Source organism: Oryctolagus cuniculus, chromosome 1, assembly GCF_051225735.1.
Source record: "Oryctolagus cuniculus isolate XC-2025 breed Fujian yellow rabbit chromosome 1, ASM5122573v1, whole genome shotgun sequence".
In the NCBI taxonomy this organism is placed as follows: Eukaryota; Metazoa; Chordata; class Mammalia; order Lagomorpha; family Leporidae; genus Oryctolagus; species Oryctolagus cuniculus.
This window is the reverse complement of record NC_142867.1, coordinates 86499309-86511661: the sequence shown is the minus strand read 5'-3', so window position 1 is coordinate 86511661 and position 12353 is coordinate 86499309. Positions and strand designations below refer to the sequence as shown.

General features: G+C 53.3%; 2 protein-coding genes across 2 annotated transcripts; both read right to left on the bottom strand.

Annotated features, from left to right (window-relative positions):
• Positions 1-1669: 1669 nt before the first annotated feature.
• LOC138846097 (lysine-specific demethylase 4D-like) lies at positions 1670-4096 on the bottom strand. Its single transcript, XM_070060761.2, has one exon. The coding sequence runs from the start codon at positions 4040-4042 to the stop codon at positions 1889-1891; it is 2154 nt and encodes a 717-aa protein (XP_069916862.2). The 5' UTR covers positions 4043-4096; the 3' UTR covers positions 1670-1888.
• Positions 4097-8336: 4240 nt separating this feature from the next.
• Positions 8337-10773, bottom strand: LOC138846088 (lysine-specific demethylase 4D-like). Its single transcript, XM_070060733.2, has one exon. It carries the CDS (start codon positions 10717-10719, stop codon positions 8566-8568), a length of 2154 nt encoding a protein of 717 aa, XP_069916834.1. The 5' UTR covers positions 10720-10773; the 3' UTR covers positions 8337-8565.
• Between the last annotated feature and the right edge of the window lie 1580 nt (positions 10774-12353).

The window sequence follows — 12353 nt, the reverse complement described above, 5'->3', positions numbered from 1 at the left end:
ACTTGACGATAAACAACTATTTCTAATGTATGTATTCATTTTTCATTCTAATTTCAGTGTGCTCATTCTATTCATAAAAATGTGTATTGTCAAGCAGCATGTCATGTGCTGGCAGCAGCCTCATTCAAGTGTACTTCAAAGCTCTGTGGAAGGGGCCGGCGCTGTGGCACAGCGGGTAAAGCCGATGTCTAGGACCTATGGGGCCAGCATCCCACATGGGTGCTGGTTCCAGTCCGGGCTACTCCTCATCAGGTCCAGCTCCCTGTTATTGTACCTGGGTATGCCACAGAGGATGGCCCCAGGACTGCACCCACATGGGAGACGCAGAAGCAGCTCCTGGCTCCTGGCTCCTGGCTCCTGGCTCCTGGCTCCTGGCTCCTGGCTTAGGATCGTCTCAGCTCTGGAGGTTGAGGCCATTAGGGAGTGAACCAGAGGATCACTGCCTCTCTCTAACTCTGCCTTTCGAATGCATGAATACATCTTTCAAAAAGAGAAGAACAGATCTTGGAAAACGTGTCTGTGAATGCACACTTGACCATTCAAACTGTTCTGCCCAAGTTTGTAACAGTTGAAACACTCTCTGCCTAGGAGGACAATTTACGCTTTTCACTTTGTCAAGCTCTGGATGAGTATCAACTTTTGAGTGTTGTCCAATCGAGTGAGAGTGTAGTGGTATGTCATTCCGATTTGCATATGCAGGGACACTGCTGTGGCATAGCCGGTGAAAGCCACTGCCAGTCCTGCAAGCATCCCATATGGGCGCCAATTGAGTCCAGGGTGCTAAACTTCCAATCCTGCACTCTGCTGTGGCCTGGGAAAGCAGTGAAGATGGCCCAAGTGCTTGGGCCCCTGCGTAGCCGTGGAGCCGTGGGAGACCTGGAAGAGTCTCCTAGCTCCTGGCTTTGGAGCGGCGCAGCTCTGGCCCTTGTGGCCAATTGGGGAGTAAACCAGCAGATGGAAGACCTCTCTCTCTCTCTCTCTCTCTCTCTCTCTCTCTGTCTGCCTCTCCTTCTCTCTCTGTTTAACACTGACTTTCAAGCAAATAACTAAATCTTTAAAAAAAATAAACTTATCATCTGCTTCCTCGTGGCCGACATGCCCGTGAGCATTTTACTAAAGAGTCTGGGGCTGTAATTCTGGGCAGCCAAGAATCCCTCTTAGGGTGAAGATCAGGGGAGAAAAGGAAGACGAGACTCTCCCCACCCCGGGTTGTCCTACTATTCCGTTTCTACCAACTGCAACAATAAAATACATTTTGCCACCTGCCTTCCTGCACATATAACCTTCATTTTGTATTAGGGATGCCTCTAAATTCTATATATTTTGCTAGACATGTATCAAGTATTTCTTCTTCAGTAAAATGCTGACTTTGGTACTAAATAGTAACTAAATAAAAAGTCTGCATCTTCAGAGGGTATGCAGCTTCCTCGTGGTGGTATGTTTTGAAACAAGGCCTACCTAGGCTTGAATTTTGTCAGCTGCCATTGGCATTCATGAGTACTTGATCCTATCCCTTTTGTTCTGACTGCATTGCTAAGATAAGCTTATTCCTACATTTTCTCTTTTAAACCAGCTTAGAGAAAAAACTTACACTAAATTCATTCAGTGAAGTTTATTTGAGCAATTAAAACAACTTCAGCAACAAGAATACAAAAATACAATCATTGACTACCTTTCATCTACTCTGCTTCATATACAATTTAAGTTTAAAAACACGCCAAGGAGTTCTCGTTTCTCTTTGCACGAGGAATACATAACAGGCAGAAATCAGAAATGCCAGTCAGGTACTAGGTCTCCAGTGGGGACAGGCCAGGATGAATGCTCCCGTGGCTGGGAACTTTACAGGTTCTGAGGGTCAGGGGCCACTGCACAGTCACAGAGCAGATGGTCAAGGGCTCAGGGGCTGAAGAGCGTTCACTGGTGCTGAATTTGGCTCATGCCACCAGAAAGCGCCTCCCTGTGGCTTGAGCCAGAGGGGACTAGCATCAGGCACACCAGGGCCGGGGGCAAGCACAGACGCAGCCAAGGTTCTGGAGGCGCAAGTGCGGCGCACCACCCCATCCTCTGCCTGATTCCCAGGAGACGCCCAGTCCCCAGCAGTGTCCCTGCAGAAGCTTCTGAATGGCTGCACGCTGGTGCTGGGAGGAGTCAGCGGCACCACGTCAGGGAGACCCACGGTGATGCTGTCCAAGGAGAGCAGGCAGGGGCCCGGGTGCATCGGGGCATGGGGATCCAGCGGGGGCCCCAAGGGCTGAAGATCCGGGGCGCAGCAACATCCCGAAGCCTTGGCAGGAAACGGGCGTTCAGGGCTCTGAGTAGCACTGACCTCTGAAGCTCCATCACTGGGCAGGGGCGGAGCCTCGGCGCCAGCATCGGTGTGTGCAGAGGGGGACAACAGCCGCCTCTTGGGTGGAACCTCCAGGCTGGGCTCCTCAGCTTGCAGTGGCCGAGGACGCCGACCACTACCATGACCAGGTCTAGCAGCTGACAGGCACACAGCCTCGGCAGACAGAGCTGGAGTCGGTAACCAGGCCAGGTCGGGCTGCCTGGACCTGCGAACGTCAGTGTGCAGTGTGACATCACTGCTGTGGCCCAGAGCCAACTGAGATCCGGGGCCCACAGGAGCAGCTCGACGGGTGCTACCAGAGGCCGGCACAGGCCCAGTGGACCTAGCCTGGGGCGAGGAAAGCTGCCTGAGGCCCAGGGCAGCCCTCCAGAGCCCGCGATCCTGCCTACAGGCCGTCAGCTCCTGGCTGGTGCACAACGCGTGGCTGGGGCGCGGCTTCAGGCAGCGGCGTGATTTCTGGCTGCTGCATGGCTCCTCACTGGTGCCTGGCTCCTGGCTGAGGCTTGGCCCCTGGCTGGTGAGAAGCTCCTGGCTGCTGTGAGGTTCCTCACTGCTGCGTGGCTCCTGGCTGAGGCTTGGCCCCTGGCTGGTGAGAAGCGGCTGGCTGGTGCCTGGCTCCCGGCTAGTGTGTGGATCCTGGCTTGTTTGGCCCATGGGCTCCGGGAGGGCCACAGCGCCACGGTCTTGCCCGCGTTTCCACAGTTCGTAGCGCTCGGGTTGCAGGATACGAACGAAGGGGTCCATGTCAAAGGTGACCCTGGCCTCCCCGCAGCTGCACTGGGAGGCCACTTTGCCATAGTCGATCCAGCGCGGGGTGGCGAAATTGATGGCTTCGGCGCAGTTGAAGCCGTGGTTGAAGCCCGCGTGGTAGCCGTAAGGAAAGGTCACCATGAACTCGCCAGCCTGCTGAGTGACGCGGCGGAAGGGGATGCCGTTCTGCCGCAGGACGCTGGGCGAGATGAGGGCCACCTTGTGCCGCAGGAAGGCCTGGCAGCTGCGGGAACTGCCCGGGAACAGCTGCCCGGCCAGGCGCTCCAGGCGCCGCCCGTGCTCCGGGGGCACCGCGTACCACGTCTTGGGCTCCCCGAAGTGCAGGTAGTTGATGCTGTACAGGTCCATGTCCTCCGTGTGCCAGGCGAACGTGGTCTTCCACATGCCAAAGTACAGGTAGGGCGTGTTGACGCCCTCGATGACGACGCCGCACTCCTGCGCCAGCAGGTCCAGAGGCGAGCCCAGGCGCCTGAGGTTCCAGTGTGCCGTGTTTTCATCAAACAGAGAGCCGCTGATGCCAGCGCCGTAGATCGGGGCATCGTAGACACGGGTCTTCCAGTACTTTTGCTCCAACTCTTCGAAAGTCAGGTGCGCTGGGGTCTGGTATTTTGTGCTGGTGGCCAGCTGGCGATACTGTCTCAGGGTCATGGCTCTCCTCTTTCTGTGGAACTGAGTGAAGACACCTGCCCCGCCATAGGCCTTCTGCTGGAGGGGGCGGGCTATCAAGATGTCATCCATGTCGTCGTAGCTCTGTCTGGCCCTCCACTCCTTGGGTGGGATGACCTTGGCCAGGCCTCCTCGGTGTGCACCCTGAGATTCCATCTGAGCGATAAATTGGTTGAAGTCCATAAACTCCTCCATGGTTGGGTAGAATGTCATGATGTGGCAGCTGGGGTTCTGGGGGCCGGAGCTCTCAGGCGTCATGGCTGCAAGACAGGAAAGTGGGCGACTCTGAGTCCCCAGGTGTGTTCTAGATCGTCCCCCTAGAATTTCCCCCAGAGGATCTTCTCTACGTAGTCTCTCTTTAGTAAAGATGGATTCATTCATTTCACAGGCAGAATCACACAATCACACACACACACACACACACACACACAGAGAGAGAGAGAGAGAGAGAGAGAGAGAGGGAGGTCTTCCATCTGCCTGTTCACTCCCCAAATGGCCTCAACAGCCAGAGCTGGGCCCATCCAAACCTGGAGCTGCTTCTGCATCCCCCGTGGGTACAGTGGGTCAGAGCACTTGGATCTCCTTCCACTGCTTTCCCAGGCCATCTCAGGGAGCAGGGTTGAGAGCAGAGCCGTTGGAACTCCAATCAGAGCCCATTGGGGATGCTGGCCCCTAGGCGGAGGATTAACCACCTAAGCTAGAGTGGCCTGCCCCTCTCTGCTGATTTGCTACGTGGTTTCCTTTCTATGGGAAGCCCTAACAGAGATCGAAATGTGGAGAAATGAGAAGGTCTCTTTTCCAGGCTTGTTAATGGCATAGCAGAACCCAAGGAGGGAAGACCTCTTTCCCCGTCTCTCCATCTCTCTGTCCTAACCCTGCCACTCAAAAAATAAATACATGTTTGAAAAAATCCGTGAATACTCCTACAGAAGAGTACATGGAGAAACACGAAGAGAACAGAGAGACAACGCACATAAAGCATATTAGGATAACATAGGTGGCATTAATAAACGTCTCCCAAAGACGTTTTTAAAGTTGAAATGGAGTCTTCAACGCTTTTGGCATAAGGACTTTCTCAAAAGCACAGGCACCAAATACGGTCTAACAGAATAAGAAATTGAGCTACCTGCCGTGGATGAAATCCTGATCCAGGTGAACACACTCTAGGACTCAGAGAGAGGTGGTTTCCCGTGGCCGCTGCAGTCGCAAGGAGGCTCCATCTCTCCGCGCTTCCTTCCGGCTTTATACCTGGGCCAGGTTCGAATCCAATCAGCCCTCAGCTCAGGAAATCCCAGAGCTGGGTTTCTGTCTGACAGGCCAGCTTCATTTTGCCCCACCCTTTGCGTTGACATTTGTAGCCAAACTCAAAGGAACATCAGAGTGGAAAATCAAGTGTTGGGGACAGGCAACCTTGACAGATACAACCAAAGAAATCCCAGGGAGCAACACGAATATCAAATGAATGGAGCGGGTACTTTGTGAAAAGCTTCATTGGGAAGGAAGAGTGACAACAACCTGTCTTGCATCTGCTGGCTCCCTCCCCAGCTGGGAGCCACAGGCAGGGCTGGGCCAGGCTGAGCCCAGGAGCCAGGAATTCCATCCTGGTCTCCCCCAAGAGGGGCAGGGGCTGGAGTACTTGGGCCATTCCCACAGCTTTCCCAGGTGCAGTGGCAGAAAGCTGGAGTGGAAGGGGAGTGGCCAGAACATGCACTATGGGAGGTCAGCCCTGTAGGGTGTGAACTAATCCTTTCTCTCACCCTACAGGCCCCTAAGGGGACATTTTACACAAAAGTCCTTTTCAAAGATTTGCAAAATTCCTTTTAAAAATACAATTATTTTAGTATTAAAATTGATATAGAAACATGGATTTTCTTAATACATTTCCTTTTTTTCTTTTTCTTTTCTTTCTTTCTTTCTTCATTTATTTATAGGAAGGCAGGCACGGTTAGACAGAGAGAGAGAGAGAGAGAGACAGAGAGAGAGAGAAAGGTCTTCCTTCTGTTGTTTCACCTCTCAAATGGCTGCCATGGCCATCCCGCTGCGGCTGGCACATTGTGCCGATCCCAAGCCAGGAGCCAGGTGCCTCCTCCTGGTCTCCCATGTGGGTGCAGGGCCCAAGGACCTGGGCCATCCTCCATTGCCTTCCTGGGCCACAGCAGAGAGCTGGACTGGAAGATGAGCAACTGGGACAGAATCCAGCGCCCCAGTTGGGACTAGAACCGGGGCTGCCAGCACCACAGGCAGAGGATTAGCCAAGTGAGCCTCGGCGCCAGCCTCTTAATACATTTCTAGCAACTTTTAGAAGATCCTTCATAGTTAAGAAAAAGACGCATTCGGTAGAAAGGATTCAAGTGAGTTCAGTAGGAAAGGACTAAAGTGAAGAAGGTGGAGCCGAGGCTGTGTTGCCTCCACTTAGGGCTCCAGCAGCCCACAGCTGTGCGGGACTCCTGGCTGCTCTGTTTCCAGTGCAGCTCCCTGCTAGCCTCCCTGGAAGATCTCCTCTTTGCTCTGTTTCTTCCCCTCTCTCGGTCACTCTGCCTTTCAAATAAATTAAAAGAACACCACTTAATAAACAGAAGTTGTATATGTGACTACATACCAAAAACCTGTTTTTTTTTAAAAAAAAAAAAAAAAGAAAAAAAGTGATTATGGTATGCGGCTAACTACCCAGCACTGAGACTCTAACTGGCACCCATATGGGATGCTGCCATTGCAGGTGGTGGTGTTGCCCGCTAGGCCATAGCACCAGTCCCATGAATAGCTATTACACAATGTACACATGCATCAAGACATCACACAGAATCACATTAATATGTGCAATGTGATACATCCGCTACATTCTTATTAAATTAATGAAAACGCATTGAAATAGTGTCTTCTGCACGCAGGACTTGACGATAAACAACTATTTCTAATGTATGTATTCATTTTTCATTCTAATTTCAGTGTGCTCATTCTATTCATAAAAATGTGTATTGTCAAGCAGCATGTCATGTGCTGGCAGCAGCCTCATTCAAGTGTACTTCAAAGCTCTGTGGAAGGGGCCGGCGCTGTGGCACAGCGGGTAAAGCCGATGTCTAGGACCTATGGGGCCAGCATCCCACATGGGTGCTGGTTCCAGTCCGGGCTACTCCTCATCAGGTCCAGCTCCCTGTTATTGTACCTGGGTATGCCACAGAGGATGGCCCCAGGACTGCACCCACATGGGAGACGCAGAAGCAGCTCCTGGCTCCTGGCTCCTGGCTCCTGGCTCCTGGCTCCTGGCTCCTGGCTTAGGATCGTCTCAGCTCTGGAGGTTGAGGCCATTAGGGAGTGAACCAGAGGATCACTGCCTCTCTCTAACTCTGCCTTTCGAATGCATGAATACATCTTTCAAAAAGAGAAGAACAGATCTTGGAAAACGTGTCTGTGAATGCACACTTGACCATTCAAACTGTTCTGCCCAAGTTTGTATCAGTTGAAACACTCTCTGCCTAGGAGGACAATTTACGCTTTTCACTTTGTCAAGCTCTGGATGAGTATCAACTTTTGAGTGTTGTCCAATCGAGTGAGAGTGTAGTGGTATGTCATTCCGATTTGCATATGCAGGGACACTGCTGTGGCATAGCCGGTGAAAGCCACTGCCAGTCCTGCAAGCATCCCATATGGGCGCCAATTGAGTCCAGGGTGCTAAACTTCCAATCCTGCACTCTGCTGTGGCCTGGGAAAGCAGTGAAGATGGCCCAAGTGCTTGGGCCCCTGCGTAGCCGTGGAGCCGTGGGAGACCTGGAAGAGTCTCCTAGCTCCTGGCTTTGGAGCGGCGCAGCTCTGGCCCTTGTGGCCAATTGGGGAGTAAACCAGCAGATGGAAGACCTCTCTCTCTCTCTCTCTCTCTCTCTCTCTCTCTCTCTGTCTGCCTCTCCTTCTCTCTCTGTTTAACACTGACTTTCAAGCAAATAACTAAATCTTTAAAAAAAATAAACTTATCATCTGCTTCCTCGTGGCCGACATGCCCGTGAGCATTTTACTAAAGAGTCTGGGGCTGTAATTCTGGGCAGCCAAGAATCCCTCTTAGGGTGAAGATCAGGGGAGAAAAGGAAGACGAGACTCTCCCCACCCCGGGTTGTCCTACTATTCCGTTTCTACCAACTGCAACAATAAAATACATTTTGCCACCTGCCTTCCTGCACATATAACCTTCATTTTGTATTAGGGATGCCTCTAAATTCTATATATTTTGCTAGACATGTATCAAGTATTTCTTCTTCAGTAAAATGCTGACTTTGGTACTAAATAGTAACTAAATAAAAAGTCTGCATCTTCAGAGGGTATGCAGCTTCCTCGTGGTGGTATGTTTTGAAACAAGGCCTACCTAGGCTTGAATTTTGTCAGCTGCCATTGGCATTCATGAGTACTTGATCCTATCCCTTTTGTTCTGACTGCATTGCTAAGATAAGCTTATTCCTACATTTTCTCTTTTAAACCAGCTTAGAGAAAAAACTTACACTAAATTCATTCAGTGAAGTTTATTTGAGCAATTAAAACAACTTCAGCAACAAGAATACAAAAATACAATCATTGACTACCTTTCATCTACTCTGCTTCATATACAATTTAAGTTTAAAAACACGCCAAGGAGTTCTCGTTTCTCTTTGCACGAGGAATACATAACAGGCAGAAATCAGAAATGCCAGTCAGGTACTAGGTCTCCAGTGGGGACAGGCCAGGATGAATGCTCCCGTGGCTGGGAACTTTACAGGTTCTGAGGGTCAGGGGCCACTGCACAGTCACAGAGCAGATGGTCAAGGGCTCAGGGGCTGAAGAGCGTTCACTGGTGCTGAACTTGGCTCATGCCACCAGAAAGCGCCTCCCTGTGGCTTGAGCCAGAGGGGACTAGCATCAGGCACACCAGGGCCGGGGGCAAGCACAGACGCAGCCAAGGTTCTGGAGGCGCAAGTGCGGCGCACCACCCCATCCTCTGCCTGATTCCCAGGAGACGCCCAGTCCCCAGCAGTGTCCCTGCAGAAGCTTCTGAATGGCTGCACGCTGGTGCTGGGAGGAGTCAGCGGCACCACGTCAGGGAGACCCACGGTGATGCTGTCCAAGGAGAGCAGGCAGGGGCCCGGGTGCATCGGGGCATGGGGATCCAGCGGGGGCCCCAAGGGTTGAAGATCCGGGGCGCAGCAACATCCCGAAGCCTTGGCAGGAAACGGGCGTTCAGGGCTCTGAGTAGCACTGACCTCTGAAGCTCCATCACTGGGCAGGGGCGGAGCCTCGGCGCCAGCATCGGTGTGTGCAGAGGGGGACAACAGCCGCCTCTTGGGTGGAACCTCCAGGCTGGGCTCCTCAGCTTGCAGTGGCCGAGGACGCCGACCACTACCATGACCAGGTCTAGCAGCTGACAGGCACACAGCCTCGGCAGACAGAGCTGGAGTCGGTAACCAGGCCAGGTCGGGCTGCCTGGACCTGCGAACGTCAGTGTGCAGTGTGACATCACTGCTGTGGCCCAGAGCCAACTGAGATCCGGGGCCCACAGGAGCAGCTCGACGGGTGCTACCAGAGGCCGGCACAGGCCCAGTGGACCTAGCCTGGGGCGAGGAAAGCTGCCTGAGGCCCAGGGCAGCCCTCCAGAGCCCGCGATCCTGCCTACAGGCCGTCAGCTCCTGGCTGGTGCACAACGCGTGGCTGGGGCGCGGCTTCAGGCAGCGGCGTGATTTCTGGCTGCTGCATGGCTCCTCACTGGTGCCTGGCTCCTGGCTGAGGCTTGGCCCCTGGCTGGTGAGAAGCTCCTGGCTGCTGTGAGGTTCCTCACTGCTGCGTGGCTCCTGGCTGAGGCTTGGCCCCTGGCTGGTGAGAAGCGGCTGGCTGGTGCCTGGCTCCCGGCTAGTGTGTGGATCCTGGCTTGTTTGGCCCATGGGCTCCGGGAGGGCCACAGCGCCACGGTCTTGCCCGCGTTTCCACAGTTCGTAGCGCTCGGGTTGCAGGATACGAACGAAGGGGTCCATGTCAAAGGTGACCCTGGCCTCCCCGCAGCTGCACTGGGAGGCCACTTTGCCATAGTCGATCCAGCGCGGGGTGGCGAAATTGATGGCTTCGGCGCAGTTGAAGCCGTGGTTGAAGCCCGCGTGGTAGCCGTAAGGAAAGGTCACCATGAACTCGCCAGCCTGCTGAGTGACGCGGCGGAAGGGGATGCCGTTCTGCCGCAGGACGCTGGGCGAGATGAGGGCCACCTTGTGCCGCAGGAAGGCCTGGCAGCTGCGGGAACTGCCCGGGAACAGCTGCCCGGCCAGGCGCTCCAGGCGCCGCCCGTGCTCCGGGGGCACCGCGTACCACGTCTTGGGCTCCCCGAAGTGCAGGTAGTTGATGCTGTACAGGTCCATGTCCTCCGTGTGCCAGGCGAACGTGGTCTTCCACATGCCAAAGTACAGGTAGGGCGTGTTGACGCCCTCGATGACGACGCCGCACTCCTGCGCCAGCAGGTCCAGAGGCGAGCCCAGGCGCCTGAGGTTCCAGTGTGCCGTGTTTTCATCAAACAGAGAGCCGCTGATGCCAGCGCCGTAGATCGGGGCATCGTAGACACGGGTCTTCCAGTACTTTTGCTCCAACTCTTCGAAAGTCAGGTGCGCTGGGGTCTGGTATTTTGTGCTGGTGGCCAGCTGGCGATACTGTCTCAGGGTCATGGCTCTCCTCTTTCTGTGGAACTGAGTGAAGACACCTGCCCCGCCATAGGCCTTCTGCTGGAGGGGGCGGGCTATCAAGATGTCATCCATGTCGTCGTAGCTCTGTCTGGCCCTCCACTCCTTGGGTGGGATGACCTTGGCCAGGCCTCCTCGGTGTGCACCCTGAGATTCCATCTGAGCGATAAATTGGTTGAAGTCCATAAACTCCTCCATGGTTGGGTAGAATGTCATGATGTGGCAGCTGGGGTTCTGGGGGCCGGAGCTCTCAGGCGTCATGGCTGCAAGACAGGAAAGTGGGCGACTCTGAGTCCCCAGGTGTGTTCTAGATCGTCCCCCTAGAATTTCCCCCAGAGGATCTTCTCTACGTAGTCTCTCTTTAGTAAAGATGGATTCATTCATTTCACAGGCAGAATCACACACACACACACACACACACACAGAGAGAGAGAGAGAGAGAGAGAGAGAGAGAGAGAGGGAGGTCTTCCATCTGCCTGTTCACTCCCCAAATGGCCTCAACAGCCAGAGCTGGGCCCATCCAAACCTGGAGCTGCTTCTGCATCCCCCGTGGGTACAGTGGGTCAGAGCACTTGGATCTCCTTCCACTGCTTTCCCAGGCCATCTCAGGGAGCAGGGTTGAGAGCAGAGCCGTTGGAACTCCAATCAGAGCCCATTGGGGATGCTGGCCCCTAGGCGGAGGATTAACCACCTAAGCTAGAGTGGCCTGCCCCTCTCTGCTGATTTGCTACGTGGTTTCCTTTCTATGGGAAGCCCTAACAGAGATCGAAATGTGGAGAAATGAGAAGGTCTCTTTTCCAGGCTTGTTAATGGCATAGCAGAACCCAAGGAGGGAAGACCTCTTTCCCCGTCTCTCCATCTCTCTGTCCTAACCCTGCCACTCAAAAAATAAATACATGTTTGAAAAAATCCGTGAATACTCCTACAGAAGAGTACATGGAGAAACACGAAGAGAACAGAGAGACAACGCACATAAAGCATATTAGGATAACATAGGTGGCATTAATAAACGTCTCCCAAAGACGTTTTTAAAGTTGAAATGGAGTCTTCAACGCTTTTGGCATAAGGACTTTCTCAAAAGCACAGGCACCAAATACGGTCTAACAGAATAAGAAATTGAGCTACCTGCCGTGGATGAAATCCTGATCCAGGTGAACACACTCTAGGACTCAGAGAGAGGTGGTTTCCCGTGGCCGCTGCAGTCGCAAGGAGGCTCCATCTCTCCGCGCTTCCTTCCGGCTTTATACCTGGGCCAGGTTCGAATCCAATCAGCCCTCAGCTCAGGAAATCCCAGAGCTGGGTTTCTGTCTGACAGGCCAGCTTCATTTTGCCCCACCCTTTGCGTTGACATTTGTAGCCAAACTCAAAGGAACATCAGAGTGGAAAATCAAGTGTTGGGGACAGGCAACCTTGACAGATACAACCAAAGAAATCCCAGGGAGCAACACGAATATCAAATGAATGGAGCGGGTACTTTGTGAAAAGCTTCATTGGGAAGGAAGAGTGACAACAACCTGTCTTGCATCTGCTGGCTCCCTCCCCAGCTGGGAGCCACAGGCAGGGCTGGGCCAGGCTGAGCCCAGGAGCCAGGAATTCCATCCTGGTCTCCCCCAAGAGGGGCAGGGGCTGGAGTACTTGGGCCATTCCCACAGCTTTCCCAGGTGCAGTGGCAGAAAGCTGGAGTGGAAGGGGAGTGGCCAGAACATGCACTATGGGAGGTCAGCCCTGTAGGGTGTGAACTAATCCTTTCTCTCACCCTACAGGCCCCTAAGGGGACATTTTACACAAAAGTCCTTTTCAAAGATTTGCAAAATTCCTTTTAAAAATACAATTATTTTAGTATTAAAATTGATATAGAAACATGGATTTTCTTAATACATTTCCTTTTTTTCTTT